The sequence below is a fragment of the Manis pentadactyla genome, chromosome 1, assembly GCF_030020395.1.
Source record: "Manis pentadactyla isolate mManPen7 chromosome 1, mManPen7.hap1, whole genome shotgun sequence".
NCBI classification, from domain to species: Eukaryota; Metazoa; Chordata; class Mammalia; order Pholidota; family Manidae; genus Manis; species Manis pentadactyla.
Window position 1 is genome coordinate 93,740,258 of NC_080019.1, and position 20,313 is coordinate 93,760,570.

Here is a 20,313-nt window from a genome sequence, read left to right on the forward strand (position 1 = left end):
ATCTGAAATGGCAAATACATATATCCCCTATCACAAGTGGCTTAAGGGTTGCAATAATCAGTCACTTCACTGTATTCTTTTTTCCTAGGTAATTGATGCCTTTCCATTGAAATTGTAGGAAACAAGTAGAATATGTGGCACAAGGATGGTGAATTCAGAGCTCTCTATCTGGTCTTGATCCGTGCCCCCTTCTGGCAACCTGGACCCTACATCCCTGCCCCCCACACAGCCCAGGGCATTTCCATAAGCAAGCTCCCTAGCCGTATGCACTGAGGACACACTTGTTTTTTGAAATGCGTGAGGAGCAAGCTGTGTATGATGTCATCAGGACTCTGTCTTCTCTTGCTGGGGTCTGGCTATAGGCACTTGTCCTACAGAGCCTACCACTGCTGGGACAGCACTTGCCCCCTGCAGAGTCACTAGCCAGTGCTCCATTCACTGCTGCCTGCTCATGCCTTACACTGGGATTTGGCCTTGTTTCTTCCCCAAGGTGCCCAGTGGCCCCACCTTTCATTAAACACTTTGGAGACTGCGGCCTCACACCTCAAAATTCCTCACCTCTTGAGTCAGAGGTAGCCATTTCGGGAAATTTCTACAATTCCACTGAGGGAGTTCCTGCCGTGCTGCTCCAAACTCAGGGGCAGCAAGGGGCCAGCAGTGGAGCTAAGCCTGGAACATTCTGGTCCTGGCTTGACAATGACCTTGGACAAGTGGTAGAACCCTGATGAACCTAAGTGCCCTCCTTTCAAAGAAGAGGAATTCCCAAAGGTCCCTTCTAGTGCCTTTTACCCTCCTCAATGAACCATCATTCATGACTCTGTACTTACTACGTTTTAATTTAGTTTCTCTATTTTGTTAATCAGACAAAAATAACTCCCAATTAAGTAACCTTATCTTAGGTAAACGTATAGATTCCTCTCAGCTCTTGGACTATTGATAATTGTGCATAAACTACTACACCTGTGTTGACCATACCCGGGACTCAAAAAACTATCCAAGTGCAAGGACCTCTATTACTTACCCTAAATACAGAGTGATGTTATTTATACTTGTTGGGGCCTTCTTTGTCCTTAAACGACTCATGAGACGGCCCTTCCTTCGGGCGCAAATGCTGTCCAGAGCCTGCCCACACTGCCCCTTGGCTCTGAGGGCGTTTCCCATGCTTGCTCCATCTCCCACCAACACTCCCGCCAGCACAGGCCATCTACTTTGATGGACTCCTTGGAGGTTTGGTGGGACAACCAAGGAGCTGATCGTGAGTGTGAGGGGGTCCCAGTGAGAGCTGGTCTTCAAAACACACAAAATCCAGAGGAGTTTCAACATAAAGATCGATTCCCGGTGGATTAAAGGACAGGAAAACTCCAAAACTAGCAGGATGGGCCAGTCACATTTTTCATACTCACTCTTCCCATCCTAAAAGCTGGCCCCCTTCCAGTTCTTCTGTTATTCCCTCCATCCTGCAGTAACTGTCTACTAGATCCCAAAGAAAAGGGTTTCATCCCCAAACTCACACTCAGAAATAGCTGTTATAAATAGCTCTACATCTGGCAAGTTGGTGGGAACATGGTAATGCCAAGCCCATTTCGGAGAGAGCCAAAGAAAGATTAACAGAGATGAAAGGGCAGCCTTCTCAGGGCAGGGCTCATGGCACCAGCCTCAAGTGAACCAGAAAAGCTGCCCCACGCGGGCCAGCCTCAGAATCGCACATCTCTGAGCCTCCTTTTCCCTTACACACTAGGTGTGGTGGTATTACTCCACTCAGCTATTCATTCCCTGTCCTGTAAACAATGCACTCCTGCCTGCCACAACCTGACTGGCACCGTGTCCTTCACGGAGAACACACTCCCCGTCCCTCTGCCACTGACAGAGGCTCGGCCTGGGATTAGCTTTGGTCACCAGATGTACACCACACCAGCGTTTTTCCTCTCGCTCTTTCCCTCCTCTGTAAAAGAACAGCATGTCCCAGACAGGAGCTGCCCTTCTGCCAGGGTCCTGAGATGAGGATACGAGCACCAGATCACAGGCAAGGCTGGCAACCACAGGTGTGCAATGGGGATGAGAAGACAATCACACAGAGTGGTTCTGATCAAAACTAGGCTTTTCTTAGAGCAGAATTATAAGTATTTTGAGTATAGGAAGAGCTGACTATATACTCTCGTTTGTATTTTCTGCCATTAAATTTAATCTTTTGCCATCATGTAATCCAGAAAAAAGGAACCACTTGTCCCACCTCAGATACCACGGGAAACTGCACAGTCCCCACAGCATGGCAGCAGGCAGCACTGCTCTTCGACCAACATCACTTCTACGAAGAAACGTGCTTTCCACATGGCCTGGAAATCAGACTTGATTTTAGACCACATATTAGGGCTTTCAACTTGATATGAAACTAGTAACAACAGCAGCAGCATTTCTCACTTTTCTTCCTCTTTATTCTCAGATCAACTGTTAATGAGAAAAATACATGGAGCAGACTAATAACAAGCTCACTTTCTAACTCAAGCACTGTAACATGACATCCTTTTCATTATATTCTGGCCAACAGATTCTCTTTTCTTTTTTCACTTCACAGTCCTTTCCAAAAGGAGATCCTTTGCCTGACACTTGCATTATTCCTAATTTCCAGGTGCAAAAATGAGTCAGATGAAGTGACATCTAAAAACAAGACAGTAATTCAGATCTTCTTGCTTTAATTCTTCTCTGTATTACCATGGTGAAATATTTATAGAAGTCCAAGAGATTACCAATATGCCATAAAACCAATGACTTTACATCAACAGAGCTATTGAAAATAAACTCATCAGAAAAGTAACTGGAAACAAAGTTCAAATGTAAAGGGTAATTCACTATTCCATTTATACAGTACTGAAATAACCATTAACATTCACCAAACACAAGGAAGAGTACTACGTGATATTAAAAAATAATTAGTAACACTGAAATGCTGTTGAATGACCTTCTGAAATGACCAAAAACAGATGAAATTTTGCTCAGTATAACTTTTTACACAGAACTATATATTTTTAAAAACCAGTAATCCACAAAAGATATACACAAAACCCTTAACTGACATAGATTGTTCAGTGAATAGAACTCCATGTTGCTTTGCAGTTACAGACTAATAAGCTTATAATTCAATGAAACCCTGTTAAGAAGTTCTAGTCTATTGAAGGACATGTTCAGATTGTTGGGTCCTAATTGCTTTATTAACAAGGACTTCCAATTCCTTTATAAAACGTTTAATTCCTCTGCATATTATCTTTCAAGGGTCTGACTTGATTTCTGTCTAAATAACCCGCAAGTAAAGTGTAATCTCTAGCTTATGGGTTCTCTGTTTCAGGTCAGTGTAAGCCAGCACAGGGACCTTCCCAGGACTTTTCCACTGGAGAGTTTGCAGTACCAACTTTAACACTTCCCACAAAGTATCCTGTCCATCTCTAGAGTTTTGGTAGAATGTCAGATTAGTAATGGCATGTAGTGTTCCTTAGCATAACCTGCCAAAATGTGATAATTTCCTTGGAAGAAAAGCCATGGGCTGCAATCACACGTCTAAGTTGACAGACATCCAAATGGATCCTGTATAAAAAGAAAAGGTTTGTATCTTCTGGAATATGAATGTCCACTTTTAATAAATTCAAACAGATGCCAACATACACATCTTCAAACTTGATGGGTTTTACGTGACTCATCATTTCATAGATTCTTGGCACCAAATCTCTGGACATTATGTAACCCAACCCACTGCAGTAGGGAGGGAACACTTTGAAGGGATACTCCTGGTATGAAATATGAGTTTTTTGGAAAAATCCTCTATAGGAGTAATTATCAATTAGAGGATAACCTGTGAAAAACTTCTCTGAGTGGTTTAAATTCAAAAGATACTTCACTAAATTGCCAGTATTGATGAAAACATCAGTATCTGTCTTCATGATGTACTTGGCATTGGGGCAAAACTCAGTTACCCACCTGAATGCCATAATAGTTTTCAAGGTCAAGTTATTATATGTATCTAAAAAATTCTGTCGTATTATGTCACCATAAAGAAGGTGTTCATCCTCCAAGGACAGGGCTAACACTTTGTCTTCCCTTTCAGCCTGTTGGCCCAGTAAGAAAAATGTGAGAACTTCATATCCCCACCAAGACTTTTTTTCGCCCCAAGTTACTCTAATGGCCTGTCTGGCTTTCACATCTGAGGGGCGTGAGGTCACCAGGATGACAAGAAACGGGTTTTGATGAGAGCAGTTTGAATGCTCTCGAAGTGTGAAGCGGAAGTCTTGTCTGTAAATTGGCTCATACTCATAGAAGTACATCCAGTTTACACGTTCTATCACATTGTAGTGAGGCAGGCTGAGGTACCACATCACGAGGAAGCTCAGGAGTGATAGCAGCAGGAGGCTCCATTTGAGGGATCTCAGGGACATCCTACTTGGAAGAGTGGTCAGGAGAGCCAAGGCCATCCACAGCAGCCCAGGAGCCTGTGTGCCTCAGGTTCTGGAAGATTCGTCAAACACCTGGTTAGTATTCCACCACCCAAAACACATTTTCAAAGGATGCCTGGTTATCTCTGAAGGAGAAGGAAATGGAGAACCAAAGTGCCAAAGCAAAACCCAAAATCCTGACCTGAATCTAGTTAACTTCATTCAACTATAAGCAAATGGATGAAAATAACCAAAAGGACATTTTAGCTTTTTACATCAAGACTAAGGTTAAAAACATATCCTTGATTATCTTGAGAAAATTAGTACTTCTTATTCAACAGAATAACTTTTGGAATATGATTTTGTCCTGGATGTCCAGAGGGACAGAAGATGATAAGTAATGGCAGGTTAAAAAATAAATCTACAATAAAACAAAAACAAAAACATAAAACTGCTTCTCTTTCTTACAACCATGAAAAAGAAGTAAAGAATTTAATGCAAGGAGATATTACCAGCAACATGTCCAAATAAACCAAGGGTCTTTTTCAGCTGTGTGAATCTGATGTGGATTCTAGTAAATCTGGAGTAAGAGAAACCCAGCAGCTACAATTGTTCATGATAACCTGCTGATGTGAGGTGAGATGAAGGTGGAGATTCTTCACCCAAAAGATGAGTGCTCTAGACACAAATAGGAGTTTTAAATGCTTAAAAACATCCCTGGAGTTTTTAAAGGCTCAAGAATATGAAATAGCTTTTTCTTGCCCAAAACTATGCCCAGCCCCTTTTTACTTTAATGGCTGAACTCAATGCTCAGTCTGGATGGCAAGTGCTTAAATGACAAGCTTGTCTGTGGTATTGAGTCTTTATGTGTTTCCCTTTCTAATCTGCCCAGAAATCCTCAGATCAGAAACATGGCATGGAACATCCTAGAATTCTTGCTTTTACACAGAACCTCCAGCTGAGATGTGAAAAACAGAGCATTTGGAAAGGACGAACAGTCTCCGCCTCAGCTCTGCTGCAGATCCCAAGGTGAGGCTGGTTCACCAGTAGGATCCCACAGGGCTTACCTGGCACCACGATCACAGGCCTCATTCTGAAGACGTACAAGTACAAAGTGTATATTAGCTCTTTTATGTCTACAGACTATGCCAGGCACTGAGGAGACCAAGGAAGTAGGTGACGAAGTAGAAGAAAGTCCCAAGATAACAAGTAACCATGGTGTGGCTGTGTAGTACATACAGAGTGTTTACTTCTAATGCTAAGGAACTGCAGAGCAAGGGATAGATCAGCAATGTAAGCAGCAGGCTAAGGAGGCTTCTGACAGTGCCCTCTCTTTCACAGCCATCTCGGCAGAGGGCCCCGGGAGCCCAGAATGCAATGAACGTGTACAATTGATATCATCATATGGGAAGGCTGGTCTAACAAGGGTTCTATGTTGGGTCAATTAAGGTTTTGGACACAAAGCTCTTTGGTCTCTAGACTCATATGAAAATGACAGGATCTCAAGACTCCTTTCCTCTCCCTCTGGCTATACCTTACCTGCCCTGATTACATCTAGCCACAATAATCTTTCCTATCTCTAAGATAGAAAATGTTTTTCATATTTTAAGCATACAATATAATGGAATGTTTCGGCAAACTCTCCAATTTGGTTTCACGTATCTGTCGTCTTGCCTTTCCACTTATATTTTATGATTTCATTGGCAAAGAATATTTTTCTCACAACAGTCAAAGTGCAACACAGAGAGACCACAGCAGGAGTGAAGACAACTGACTTGATATGCTCCTTCCACATGTACGAAGATCAAATGCAGGTCTGTCTATCCCACCCCCATTCTCCTCCTCCCCCTTACTTTACACAGCTAACTCCTAGAAAAACCTGAGAAAGAACAAACCTAGAACAAGAAGTAATTAATAACTAACATTTTCTTTCATCTTCTCATCTGGGTACTAGACCTTGCACAACCTTAGGGGGCTCCATTTACATCTCAGCAATTGACAACCTATATGTTTATTACAACAGTTGCCAAATGGCAATTTTGTTTTGTTCTGACAAACTTTAGCACGTTATACAAATTTTGGACAAACAGAAGAAAAGCGTGCTGAGTAAGGCACCATTTATAACTGCACATAGGCAATGGGGACTCTGCTACTCTTCAATAAAGGGAAGAACTCACAACAGCAAATCTTGTGACAGAAGTTACTGTATATGTATCCTACAAGCCATGGTTTCTAAATGTGAAAAAATGTGGCTGTGGCTGTGCTATTGCTTCTGGGCCACAAAGAAAATAAAGCAGCAGCAGCTAAAAAAAAAAAAAAAAAAAAAAAAAGACGAACTCCATAGTTCAGAAGCAGGGAAAGGCCTTTCAAGGCCTGGCTAGAACAGACTAGGTTACCCACAACATGGAGAAACAGAATCCACATCCCAGCTCTGTCATTTACCAACTAGGGCGAGTGGGTACATTATTTATCTCTTGGTATGAATGAGTGATGAATGAATTCATTATGCATGCTGAGCACCCAGCCAGTGTTAAGTATTAAACAAACAGGCTGTTTTCACCAGCTGTGTTCAACTCATCCTGCTTTTACTCTCCAAATTGACTTTTACTGTCAAAAGAGATTACCCTAAAGAAATAATCTTGATCAATTCTTACTACTTGAAGAAAAGAATATAAATATATTTTTATTTCTTACCTTTTTCTTGATTTCTTCTGAGTGAAAGCCTTCAATTTCACCCACTGAATATTCAGTAGTAAGTAATTGTCAAAAATAATGCAGTTTCTATAAGATACATAAGAAACATAACAGCATTTACTTAGGAGCCAAGGTATTAGAGGTCAAAGAGGGGAAGGGAAACGACCCCTCAGCCCAGCTCCAATTCCTATCTCAACTAGGAATGTACGTTAAAATAAAAAAATACCACTAGTCACAGAATTCATAGAGTTCATGGCTTCATCATGGAAAAAGACTTAAAACATACGGTGTTTTATGTTACCTTACCACAGTTCTACGTCCCTGGATAAAGAACTCAGGTGTCACTAAAAGAAGTGAAATATAACACTTCTAAGAGTCACTCTGCTGGTATCCTCTCCTTCACTGTCTATTCCATACCCACATTCACAGAAGGTAACCCTGATATGCAACTGCCAACTCCCACTTGCAAACCCATTCCTTCCCCTTTGAACCTCCATCTCTACCCACAAATACCCAAGGTATATTAGCAATTTATCCTAAAGGAAGAATCAGGTAACTATGCATAATTTATAACATGAAAAATTTTGATTTAAATGTCTCTGAACAGGGAACTGGTTAAACAAAATTATGATACAGCCATAAACAACAGCATACATGTATTCATTGTACGCAATGATGCTTATCAATATTCCCTTCATATATTAGTAAATGAAAAATGCAGTTGCAACATTGCATATTTGATATGATCTGTTTTGAAAGATGAAAAGATAAGTATCTATAAATATATTTAGCCATAAATGTAGGGCAAGATGTCTGGAAGGCTATATCACAATATATCAATGGTTTCCAGTCTGTGGGGTTTCTGGAATATATCTTTCTTCTTTCTTTTTGTATCTTCTGGGTTTTCCACACTACGCAAGTGCTGTCTTTGTAAAAAATAAAAAACAAAGCCATAAAATTGGATTTTATGCTTGCATATCTTAAAACTTCACTGAATACTAACCCTACACTAGCAGTGAGTTTCATCCTATCCCAGCTCTTCTCCTAAAGTGCAACTGTGTACAGCTCATGATATTTCCATTAAGTATTATTTTCTATTATTTCAGTAAATATTAGCTCAACACAGTAAGGAATGATCTTTAAAATCCATTCAAATACAGTAATTGTAATATAAATGTAACACAATTTACATTACTTAATAATAATAGCATTTTATATACATGTGTATACACACATATCTATCTATAAAACAGTTTATAAGGTACTCACAGTAAGTATTATTAGTCCCACCCCACCCCCAACCCTATGTAGTGGGCCAGCTGGTTTTATTGTACCTATTTTACAGATGAATTTTAGAGAGTTCAAGTGAAGTGAAGGTGACGTAAAGACACCTTCAAAGAGACTAGGGCTTACAGAGTCCACAAACTCTAGCTGAAAGAAATACCAAAGAATTATTTTAGTATGAAGAAAGGTGAACTCAGGAGGAAGGAATGGCATGAAAGAAATATAGGTAAGCAAGGAGATTATTAAAAGATAGTAAAAACTAATAAATATATACAGTAAAAAAAAGAACAAGAACAAAGAGCAATATTTTTTTCATGTGGTTAAAGTCAAACTAAAATACATAAAAATGACATGGTTGCTGTAAAAATATTTTCAGAGGAAAATGAAAATATATTAACATTCTTACCTAATTTAGGAGGAATAAGGAGAGTAATAAACTTTAACATTGTGCAAAAAAATTCACTGAAAGAATACATATAAAAAACTTCTACCTTCCACACTGATTGAGAAAAAAAGAAACAAGCAAGCTGTCAATTCAATAGAGGGAAGGAGAAAATGAAAAAAGGAGAGAAAATGCACAGCAAATAGAAACACAAAAGAAGATGGCAGAAATAAATTTCAGTGTATCATCAGAGTAAATATAAATGGAAACTCACCAACGAAACAGGAATTCTCAGACTGGCTTGGCGTTCTGCCGTATACTGCCTGTAAGACACATACCTGAAACAAAACAACACAGAAAGGTCAGTTTCTGATGTAAGGCATGTAGCACTTAGGAATGGGGACAAACACACACTGATGTTACAAAACCAAACTGGCTTGGCCTGAGCTCTGGACTGGCGCATTCCAACAGGGGAAGCACAGGGCAGCTGGTCTCCCAGCGCAGGCCTTCTAGGTTGGCTGAGCAGCAGGCTTTGTGAATCCTGACACTGTTCTAAATCCCATGTCCCAGAGGAGGGTCACAAAGAACTTAAAACAATCAGTGAAGAGAAAAATTTAAAAAGACTCAACAGGTAAGCAGACTATTATTTTATTACTGACTTCTTAAATAATAACGTCACACAGCACTGTCAAGAAATAAACTATATTTGTAACAAAAATAATTTCCGTTTTATGAAAGATACACTTACGTTTATATTAACTACACATGCATTCAGCAACTAGATTCTAAGTAATTTAAGCAAACAATCTGCTCTACCCCACAAGCCTACCACAGTGCTGGGTGCACAGCTAGGCCACCAGTAATTACTTGTTGATTTGATGGTTGATCTGCAACAGCTGAAGAAACATCTCAACTAACAGAAAAGCCCAGAAAACCTCCAGAGACAACACAGGTTGTCAGCTTCTAGACTATTAAGTGTGCCAGTGCTTGAACCATCAAATGAAATCACCATCCATCCTCAGAGAAGGAATCGGCATCTAAGTCAGTGAGCACCGCAACTTTATGACTGCATCTGTCTTATCTACAGGGTGACAGAGACCTCAAAAGGGCTTATGGACAGTCAATAACTTGCTCAAAGTCACAGGCTTGTAAGTGGTAGAGACAAAATGAAACCAGAGTCCAGATCTCACGTTCTTGGCCACCACCCTTCCTATCGTAGGGAGTCTACCTCCATCCCTCTTGACCAGAGCTGCTCTAAGTAGGTTTTAATTTCTTGCAACCACTGAGCCTCGACAGAAACAGAAAAGCATCACAGCCTTAACTATCTTTACACAGAAAGACTCAAGATTTCCATTTTCTAAACCTGAAACTGGAGTTATTAACAACAGTAATAAATAATAACTAATAATTCATGCAAATGGAGACCTTTTTATTTTGCATCAAAAACATGCTGGGCACTAAAAAATAAAGTGGTGGTTGGGTGGTTTGAAGGAATCAGTTCACATGTAAGGGCTCAAAGAAACAGAAAAAAGGTATTACAATGGCATAATTATTTAAGCCAAAATAACTTGAAATTTCTTTCCGAAGGTGTGAAAATGTTGGTAATTTTCTGAAAAGGGAAAGCAAACAATTATTTTTAAAAAATATAAAAGTTTTTCAATAGCAAATGTAATATATGTTCATTAGAGAACTGTGAAAGCAAAAACAAAGCACGAAGACAGTTAAGAGCTCAAAGATAATAACATTTCCAATGAATTTCAAATTACTCTCCTCAGGAATACACAATCCCCCACTTCCTCTGTGGCCACTGACTCCTCCCCTCCCTGTTTTAGCCACAGTGGCTTCCTTTCTGATCCATGGATGTGTCCAACTCTTCTTGCACTTGGTCTTCCTTTAACTCAAAAACTGGTTCTGGGAAAGGGGACTCCTCCTCATGCTTTTGGTCTCAGCGAAATGTCATTTAGGAGAGTCCTGCCCTGACTGACCTTCATCTCAGGTGGTTCCCGACCCCGTTTTCTACCATAGGCCTTTTTTACTCTCCTCTAAGCATTTAACCGTACCAGGATTTTTTTTTCTTTTTTTTTGGTCTATCGTCTGTTCCTGTGATAAGAATGTGAGATTTGTGAGAGAGACCTTGCCTGTCTTGTTCACAGCCACATCCTGGAGGCTAGCATACAGCAGGTGCTTGATGGGTATCTGAATACTGTGCAAATGGTGTGGTAATGTGCTTTTATCCACTGAATATATTAAGAAATATTCTGAATATATTAAGAATAAACTGAATCCTGAAGTAAACTGAATTTCTGTTAGATTAGGTTTATTTTCCTCCAGCTATCTTCCAATTCAAAGCCTTACTATAATAGGCTACAGTGATTCTGATCATATTCATTTTAAAAGGATCAGACAGGAAAAAGCAAAAAAAAAAAAAATCAATGAAATTCTAAGCCTGAACATGCTAGATTCAGGGTCACAGAAGGAGAAAACATGTGCTAACTACTGAAGATATTTGTAAGTTACTTCCAGTTGTGCCACATTCCGACTTTTCTTCTACATAAAAAAACAATACTACAAAGGGGTGGAAATGCTAATCACCTAAAATAGGTCCTGTGCACACTGAGTTTCATATAAATAATTACCCACATCAATCATGTCCTATTCCTTATAAAGCGGGGAGGAGAGCCATGTATCAATTCATGTCCTTGAAGAGAATTTCCCTAGTAGCACCCTCTTAAACTAAACACATTAACTCATATACAAGGCAATACAAAACTACCATTCCAACCTCTTCTGATTATTAGAAACAAACACATCCAGTCATGTCTGGCCACAACTTCACTCTTCCCTTTTTTTTCTTAACCCAGTCATTCTCAAACTTTGCTGCACATTATGATTTCTTGGAGAACTCAAAAAACTCTGGATGCCAGCTTGTACTCAAGACTGAGAGTTTCAAAGGATGGTGAGGCTCACTCAGGAGACAGTATCTTTAAAGCTCTCTAGCTGATTCCAATGTGCTGCTCTAGACCCTCACTGATCATAGTGCAGGGCAGGGACACCACCCAGGAGTTTGTTAGAAATGCAGAGCCTCAGGCCACCGCAGTACTCAGTCAGAAACTACGTTTCATGAAATAACACAGTAAACATTTAGCATGGGGCTGGCACGCTTAAAAGCTAAGTAGATGGTACCATTACTACTATTAAAGTCCACTATATGCTCCCTTTTACTCTTATTTGCTTACACTCATTCCATTTACAAACCCTGTTACTAGCTCTCTGTGTCTGACACCTTACGCTCTATAACAAATCCCAGTTGATCTACCTTCTCGCTCCAAATCAGGAAGCTTTCGTTACAGTCCAAGGACTGCTTCCTCGAGCATCTCAAAGTTCCTACGTTCTGTTACCCTGCACACATAAGCCCACAAGGACTGCTGGTAAGAGGTCTACAATGTCAAATGCAGACCTTTTTGGTTCCTCCTCCACACACATGCTCCTCCTCCCATGATCGTTTCTTCTGCCCCCCCCAGTTGTTATACAATCGGGAATGATGTGCACTGTCAAAAGTCCTACACTAGGTACTTCTAGAAACTGGAGAACAAGAAAATACATTAACCTTTTCAAACTGAGGTGAGATATTTCAAATGGACATGTGAGGAATCAAGATACTTTAAGAATTGTGAAGATTTGATAAGACTTAACTTCTTACTTCGAAGCACACAGCTGGATGCATAACAGGACATCAAATTTATTTACTGAATGAACTGTAACTGCTATATTTGCCTAATAATGCTTAAAAATGAAATATGCTTTATTTTGTCAAAGCAAAGTTTACATTAGAAAGAACTTGCTTCCAGTATATACAGAGAAGACAAGTAATGATTCTATAGGATCTTACTACGCTGATGGACAGTGACTGTAATGGGGTATGTGGGGGGGAACTGATAATAGGGGGAGTCTAGTAACCATAATGTTGTTCAAGTAACTGTACATTAATGATACCAAAATTAAAAAAAAAAAAAAGAACGAACTTGCTTTCTACCTTTTCCAACTTCTTCATATTCCCCTCTATTATTTTAGTAATAGCCCATGCTTGGTCCTGGCACTGTCATAAGTACTTTTCTTATTTCCATTGTTTGATGATTAAAACAACCTATGAGGTAGGCATCATTACTACAACATTTATCTCCCAGCTTAGGAGACTGAGATTTGGAAACCCACTCCTTAGTCAGGGTCTCACCAGCCAGTAGAGCAGGGCTGGGAATCCAGGTGTCCTCAGCCCCTAAGTGGGGTCCATAACCACTGCATTACACGCACCCTTCCTAACTTGTTATCTCACTGGCCTGGCATCATCATACTTTTCTCTTTGTAGTGGAGCACCTCTGATCTTCTTCAGGGATGACGAGCTGTCAAAGCTACACCAGAAGCTTAAAAAAAAAAAGAAGGAAATCCTAAATGCAAACACCATTCACTCTCCAAGCAAATCATGACCAGCTTTTTTGTGATTCTCACCCAGTTTTCAACTAGTCTTCTCTCCCACGTATACTTTTCAGAAATAGAGGAATTACTGAGGGGAATAATGTGAATGAGTTTATATTCTAAATAACCCTGAATATGTTGCTGAGCTTCTGTAAACATCAGTGAATACTTATACACAAATACAATGACATCAGGAGCCAGCAGAGATTCACTAAGAATATTTCATCTAACCCCATCCCCATATTCAAAGAGGTACTTTGGCACAAAGATCTAGGGAAGTCTTAGATAACACTCAAGAATTAAGCTTCTCTGAAGCAGGCAGTTCTGTACAAAATGGAAAATGTGAGTCCAATGACAGTGCCTAGATGGTTTCAAAATTGGCTGATCCATCATAGACAGTTTATTTTTCATAGCTGGTCATTTGTTCAGCATGTATTTCTTGGGCTTGTGCTGTACTGTGAGAATACAGTACTGATTGCAAGAGTTATGGACCTGCCCTCCCACTTATGTTCTAAGATTAGCGCAGCTTTGCCATCCTGGGAGAGAATCACTAGGGTTTAATCACAGGCTTATCTTTAGCCTTTTCCTGTTTAACATTTCTTATCAAAGACAAACGAAGTTAAGCTTATTCAATTTTGTAGTCAAGAAAAAAGCAGGAAAAAAATAATACATTGGCTAGAAGATGTAATTACAATCTAAAAAGCTTTCAGCAGGTTAGAACATGACTAAAGCAAGATGAAGTCTGATGGGAAAATTTACTGTCCTATATCAGAGTTCAAAAAACCAACTGCACAAGAGCAGGATGGAAGACCATTTTAACAGCAGCCTAAGTTAAAAAGACCTTAAGGTTTTAGTTGAATTATGAGCTCAGTATGAAAAAAGGTAGTGATGTAAAAGGACAGCTGGAGAGTCAGGAGACAAGGACTCTAGTTCTAACAGCAGGAGGGCAGGGGCAAGTTACTGAATCTGGGAAGTTGCTTTTCTCATCAGAACATTAGGGGATTGGACCAGGGTACCTCTCAGGCTCTATCAAGTTCCACCAGGGCAGAGACAATATTCATTTTTGCACACTGCTGTATCCCCAGCATCTAGCAGGGACTATCACATGGAAAGTTTCACCAAGTACTTGTGAATGAATGATGGTGGTAACAGAAATTCTACAAGTTAATACTAAAGTTGACCCTTGTGGGGGTGCTGACCCCCCACGTAGTTGAAAAGCTGTGTATAAACTTGTGGCTCCCCAAAAACTTACCTTACTGTTGACCAGAAGCATTGTCAATAAACACAAAACAGTCAATTAACACGCATTTTGTAAACATATTATATACTGTATTCTCATAATAAAGCTTGAGAAAATATTTTTTCAAAATGTTGCAAACATTAAAAAATTTTCCAATATATTTATTGGAAAAAAAAATCCACATGTAAGTGGACCCACACAGTTCAAACCTGTGTTGTTCAAGAGTCAACTGTATAATGTGCTCCCACTCCCCAATACACGTACACTAAAAACTCTAATACACTCATGGGTTTAAGAAAAAAAAAAAAAGGCTGGCAAAAGGGGTCATAATCCCACAGCCCATACATGTTCCATTTTAAAAGGACCATCAACAAGTTAAGATTGAATTCACAGAAGGATAACCCAGTTGGTTAACGGTTCAGTTTATCATCTCCTATAAGGATTAGATGAAGTAGTGGTTGAAGGAACTGGGGAACGTTCTGTTCTGGGAAAAACAAAAGCTTAGAAGAACTAGAGAGATGTTTTCAAATATTTTGAACAATGTATTAGTGTAACTCCTGAGGCAAATGGAAGCCCAAAGATAAAAATTAGTACAAAGGTTCAATACAGAATGGGCTGCTCTTCATCAAAGGAAATATTCACGTGGCTGGCAGGAAGGTTATGGAGGTTAAACCCTTACAGTTTGAAGTTATTCTAGGTAATTTCTAAGGTCCCTTCCAACTCCAAGACTCCATGACTGTTATTCATATGTTTAAAATGTAGTATATAGAAAATGTTTCATTTTGCATTTTTAAATTGTTCAATTTTTAAGAATGAATTGGAAGCATTCACTGAATTTAAGAAAAATTCCAAATTAACCACAACTCTCTTATACAGTTTTAAGTAGGCAATGAGTATATACCTAACACTCTTACCATTTATTCCCAGTTCTACCCGAGCCCCACTGCTGGCTCTGCCCAGACACCTGAGAGGATGCTTTACACCCTAGTCTCATTAAAATGGAAGTCTCGTCCCTCAGTGTGTTGGGGTAGAAGACAACTGGCTTTTTCAAAACATATTTTAAAAATACATTATTATTATACTTTTTGCAAACAAAGTACTTTCTTATAAGAATAACGTACAGAAATGTTTTACAGGTTTCTGGGTTTGAAATGTGCAGGGTTTTTGAGTTAAGGAAAAATGAGGAGCATCCAAAAGCAGCAAGACCTGAGGAGGAAAATCCAGCTGCCATTTTCTTTTTGCTCCTGCTCTTTTCATACTAGCATTCAACAGTAACAACAAAAACCCACTCTTTGTAGTTTGCAATACATGCTAGAATTTTAAGCAGGGTATTTTTTTTTTTTAAGGGAAAGTGCACTTTTGGGCTTAAGTTTATATCACTTTTATAGCAATTTGCAAAGCATTTTTCACAAACTCAGTAAGATGGGTGTTACCATCGTACTTTTCAGAGACCAGCTACAGGCACACCTGAAACCCAAACTCAGGCCCAATTCCAAATGCTGTGCTCCTAGAGCACTGTGTCCGCAGAAGAACCCAACGTCACAGCCAATCCCACAGCCCCTTGAGATTCCTGGGCAGGAAGCCAAGAGTAAAGCAAAAATGGACGCACCTCTGCTTTCAGGGGCAGGCAGTCTGCGAGAATCACGTGACAGAACAGCCTGTGGGAAGAGGCAACAGGATGGCCAGGTCCAGAGAAGCTAGTAGGAAACCGGAGCACAGCAAAGATCCTAACAGGCAGAAACAGCAGGAAGGCTGACTTGAAAGCTGGGCTTCCGGTCTCTGTTTTGTTATAAACAGTTTTACCCGCTGGAGGAAGAGAACAGGGGAAACTGCTCTAGTTAGTATTTCTTCCCATTGTTGCCCTAGATTAGGAATATTACAGACCTTTGTCATTTCTGTTAATTGAGCCTAATTCATTTGACAGGCTGGACCTGTGTTAGAGGCTGGGGCTGCAATGGGGAAGCAGACACAAGCCTCACCTGCAAGCTGGTGTCACAGGCAAAGCATGGAGGAAGGTTCATGACTCCAAGTTATGCATAAAGCCCACCTGGAGAGGATGAAGGGAGACCTTCGAGCTCAAACGTCTCCAAACTTGTGGTCAGCATCCATGCAGGGTGCTCAATAAAAGCACAAATTATAGAACTTTTGTCAGTTTAGAGAAAGGACTATTTAATACTAAGAGATAATAGTTGATAATAATTTTTCCTCTTAGAAAGTGACAAACTCCATCTTTGAAAACAAAATCTGTTACCAATATAGTAACCAAACATAGTTCTGGATAAGAGGCAGTTTGAGCCCTGTCGCGCTGGTGGTGGCTGCAGACTTACGACATGTTTCAGTAGGAGCAGTGAGTGTTGCTTTTTTGTTCTGACGTGAGAGAGCTTGTTCAAGGTGCACCGATCGGGGATTTACTAGAAATCTACATTCTAGCCCAGAAGTGGGCAACTTTTTTTTTTTTGTAATAAAAAGCCAGAGAGCAAATACTTGGGCCATATATCTCTATCCCAGCTACTCAATTTCTGTCTTTGCAGCAAAAATGAGCTATAGACAACATTAAACATACAGGTGTGACTGTACTCCAATAAAACTTTATTTACAAAACAGGCTGCTAGTCTGCAAGTTTTGTTCCAGTCCCATGAAACAGCACACCTTAGAACATCAACAAAATCTCCTAAGATCTCTCTTCTCAATGTTTCCTCATAACCCCCACAGGGCCATGCTGAGAAGGGCATCCTAGAGCTAGAGCTGGTAACATGAACTCTACATGAAATAGCTCCTAGAGGGTAGGCAGAGCTGGTAAGTGTTAATCTAGGCTATGGATGCTATGAGGACAACAAAAGACTTTGACTTCCTGGAAAATATTCAGGGTCAGACATACATAAAATGGGAAACTGATACTGCTCTTTAGCTTTCTGGTTTTTATTTCATAATTTCTGAGAGCTTCAAGGGGTGCAATTTATTTACCTAGTCAAATCTTCCATTCTGCAATCTCAGGGCCCCACCTTACATGTTTTGTGGTTTCATGCTCCTCTCACTGTGATGCATCCCCTACAAATCACCATGTTTCTAGATCACACACTCACCTTCTCCTCTAATTCACAATGTACCAAAAGCAAAATCAAAATTTATAATATACAACTTTTTACTAAAACAAAACTATTAACATAGTCCCCAAAAAGATATTTGCCAAAAAAAGCCTGCTGTTAAATGAACTGCAATTTTTGAACATAGTGCAATGTCATGTAAGGGTATCCTGTTTGACCCCACACATTTGATTTCATTCATGAAGCTATTCAGTTTGGTTACCTACTACACAGTGAGCAGGGATGAACCACGACAGCTGTTAAAGCTGCAACAGGAAAGCATATTTGGCCTGGACATTATATAGCTGTGAATGGGATAAAGGCATTTCCTAAAATGGAATTCTACCTCTATCATCCAGTGGTGGACAGAACAGAGCTGGAGACTGGGCACACAGAAAAAGACAAATCACTTGAAGGAAAGAGGGAATGTATCCACTGGAGAATCTTCTCAGGGTTAAAGACAGCTAAAGTTGAATATGACCACCAAATTAAGTTTATATAGTCAAGTTTTCCTAAGAGACCATGGTATTTTAACAGTAATCTAATTTTTAAAAGTATACATACATTATCCAAAATGGTTTAGTAGAGCTTAACTCTTTCAACTCCTCAAATCCTTTGGGGAAAGAAAAATACTAGAATATACAAGATTTGCAGCTGTGGAATGATCTTTAAAGTCTTGTAAAGGAGACTATTATGGTTAATTTTAACCAATAGGATCATTTCTAAATTAACATAAAATTAACTTACCTGCAGAATTTCAGAAGAGACTAAAATAAAGTACTAGCTGAAGCTTTTGTTTGCCATATTGCATGCTTTAATTTAAAGTTGTGCTGTGAGGTACTGAACAGTATCTGAGTCATAACAATGTGCCGGCACTATTACATCTAAAATCAATGTTCTATAACTAGCATGCTGCTATAAGAGCAAATTACCATATAGTAACACTCTTCATTTTTGGAAAAGTTTTGATCCTCTCTCTCTTCCTCCTCCTTGCTCTCAAACTATCTCATGCATCTAATCTGGAATTATATTGGGCACTGTTTCAATAACAGGCTTTATTTTCAGAGCTGGAATTACCCAACGACCATTCATTTGAATGAACCGTCTAGTCTAGATTGTTCTAGATTCCTCTGCCTTAAATTGAATAGATCCCTTCTCTAGACTGATACAAGTTACGATGTGCTTTTATCAGGCATCAACACATTCTGAGAGCACAAAATCCACTCCCTACCTCTGTCTAAAGCTGTCGAGGGAAGGCAAGGTAAAACACAAGCTTGTTGCGGGTAAGACTGCAAACTCACATCTTCATAAGAATATTTGGAAGAGGACATGAGAACAGGAAGAAAAAAAAGGCATGGTTTGGTCATTTGTTCCTTGGTAGTAGCTCTTCCTGACAAAGCAGCCACCTCCTAAACGCTGGTACTATGTACAAAACTACACAGAGGAAAAAAAAAAAAAACATCTTTGCCTTGCGTATTTCCCTCCTGGTCTAGTAGTGAGGAGTGGAAAGGAAGGAATATGGAATGCAACCCATACTTGCGGCTGGTATCATTCCTCACTGCTTGAAAAAATGAGACTCCATTGCACCTTTCGGATTTCTTTTAAAAAGCCTTGTATGGTCGTTAAGAACACTCTCACAAATCCCAATCATACAGCCCTAGCCCTTGGGGTTTCCTCCTCTCTCTGCCCAATTGGAACAATGTTCTACGGTACTTCTCCTAATCCCTCCGCAGAACCCTCCCACTATTTGGTTTCTGGGCCTTCCCCAACGCTTTAGGAATGCGTTCGCCCCGGGCTTTACGGCCAATCCACCAACATCGAAAAACCTACCCCGGCTTCTCGCCCGCCGCCGGGACCACGGCGCCCCGGGCCGCTCCCGGAGTTTGCGGCGGAAGGGACCCTGGCGACGGGAAGACGGGGCTGTGCCCGGGGGCCGAGCAGGGAGACAGAGTGCTCCTCGCAGCCGCGGCCCGTGCCCGCCGGGCGCCCCAGTATTGGTCAGCGACGCCCACGGCCCCGCTGGCCCCGCGCTCCCTCGCTTGCCGAGGTCGGGCAAGGGCTCGACGCGGAGATTAGAGCCGCGGAGCGCGGCGGCTCTCGGTGCAACGCGAGACGCGCCCCGGGGCACGGCCGAAAGAGTGGGCGGAGCCCGGGCCTCAGCGGCCCGAGGAGGGCGCGTCCCGGGAAACTGGTCCTAGGGCTCCGCCCGCCCCCAGCCCGGGATCTCCGAGGCCTCCCCGGCCGCCCCAGTTCCCCCGCCTCACACTCACCTCCCCCGCACGGCCCGTACTCGGCTCCGATGCGGGAGGGTGGCCGGCCGACGCTCCCGCCCACCGCGCACACGCAGCCTCCCGCACCGCACGCAAGGCCGGGCACGCGCAGACCACGCGCCGGCACCCACGAGCCCCTCGCTCACTCGCTTGCACGCAGGCGCGCGGGCTCTGAGTCCCGGCGGGTGCGCCCGGCGCGGCCCCCTGCCTTACTCGTGCGCTTGGTCGCGCTGCCTCGAACCTCGCCATCACCTTGCATTGGCAGCCACGTAGTATTTGGTATGCTTTTTACATTTTAGGCTGTCAGGGTTAGGCGACTTAATGTTAGACTTCTCGAAAAGATTTTTAAGACGCTCCTAGCTTTACCTGCTTGCAGTGTTTCCAAGCTGTGTAAGTGCAATGGCCTTGAGGCGGGCCTGGAGGGATTCACTTATTAAAATCTGCACAGAGTTATTTTGAACGGGAGTCCGAG

The 20,313-nt window shown here is 41.1% G+C and overlaps 1 protein-coding gene and 1 pseudogene across 5 annotated transcripts; one reads left to right on the plus strand and one right to left on the minus strand.

Moving 5' to 3' along the window:
- Positions 1–218: 218 nt before the first annotated feature.
- On the minus strand, positions 219–19,923 carry B3GALNT1 (beta-1,3-N-acetylgalactosaminyltransferase 1 (globoside blood group)). 5 transcript variants are annotated; one of them, XM_057499727.1, is made up of 5 exons: positions 19,842–19,918; positions 16,098–16,294; positions 9,053–9,116; positions 7,113–7,199; positions 219–4,491 (listed from the first exon to the last, which is right to left on the minus strand). In XM_057499727.1, exon 5 carries the CDS (start codon positions 4,455–4,457, stop codon positions 3,462–3,464), a length of 996 nt encoding a protein of 331 aa, XP_057355710.1. In that variant the 5' UTR covers positions 4,458–4,491; positions 7,113–7,199; positions 9,053–9,116; positions 16,098–16,294; positions 19,842–19,918; the 3' UTR covers positions 219–3,461. The 5 variants fall into 5 exon arrangements, with proteins under 5 accessions (XP_057355710.1, XP_057355706.1, XP_057355714.1 ...); XM_057499723.1 differs by lacking the exon at positions 19,842–19,918 and adding an exon at positions 19,402–19,688; XM_057499731.1 differs by lacking the exon at positions 19,842–19,918 and adding an exon at positions 16,468–16,780.
- LOC130679506 (uncharacterized) overlaps positions 18,749–20,313 on the plus strand; it is a 39,480-nt pseudogene continuing 37,915 nt past the window's right edge.

Excerpts from the sequence above, each read along its gene's own strand:
- B3GALNT1 (XM_057499739.1), bottom strand. The coding sequence starts at position 4,457 with ATGGCCTTGGCTCTCCTGACCACTCTTCCAAGTAGGATGTCCCTGAGA.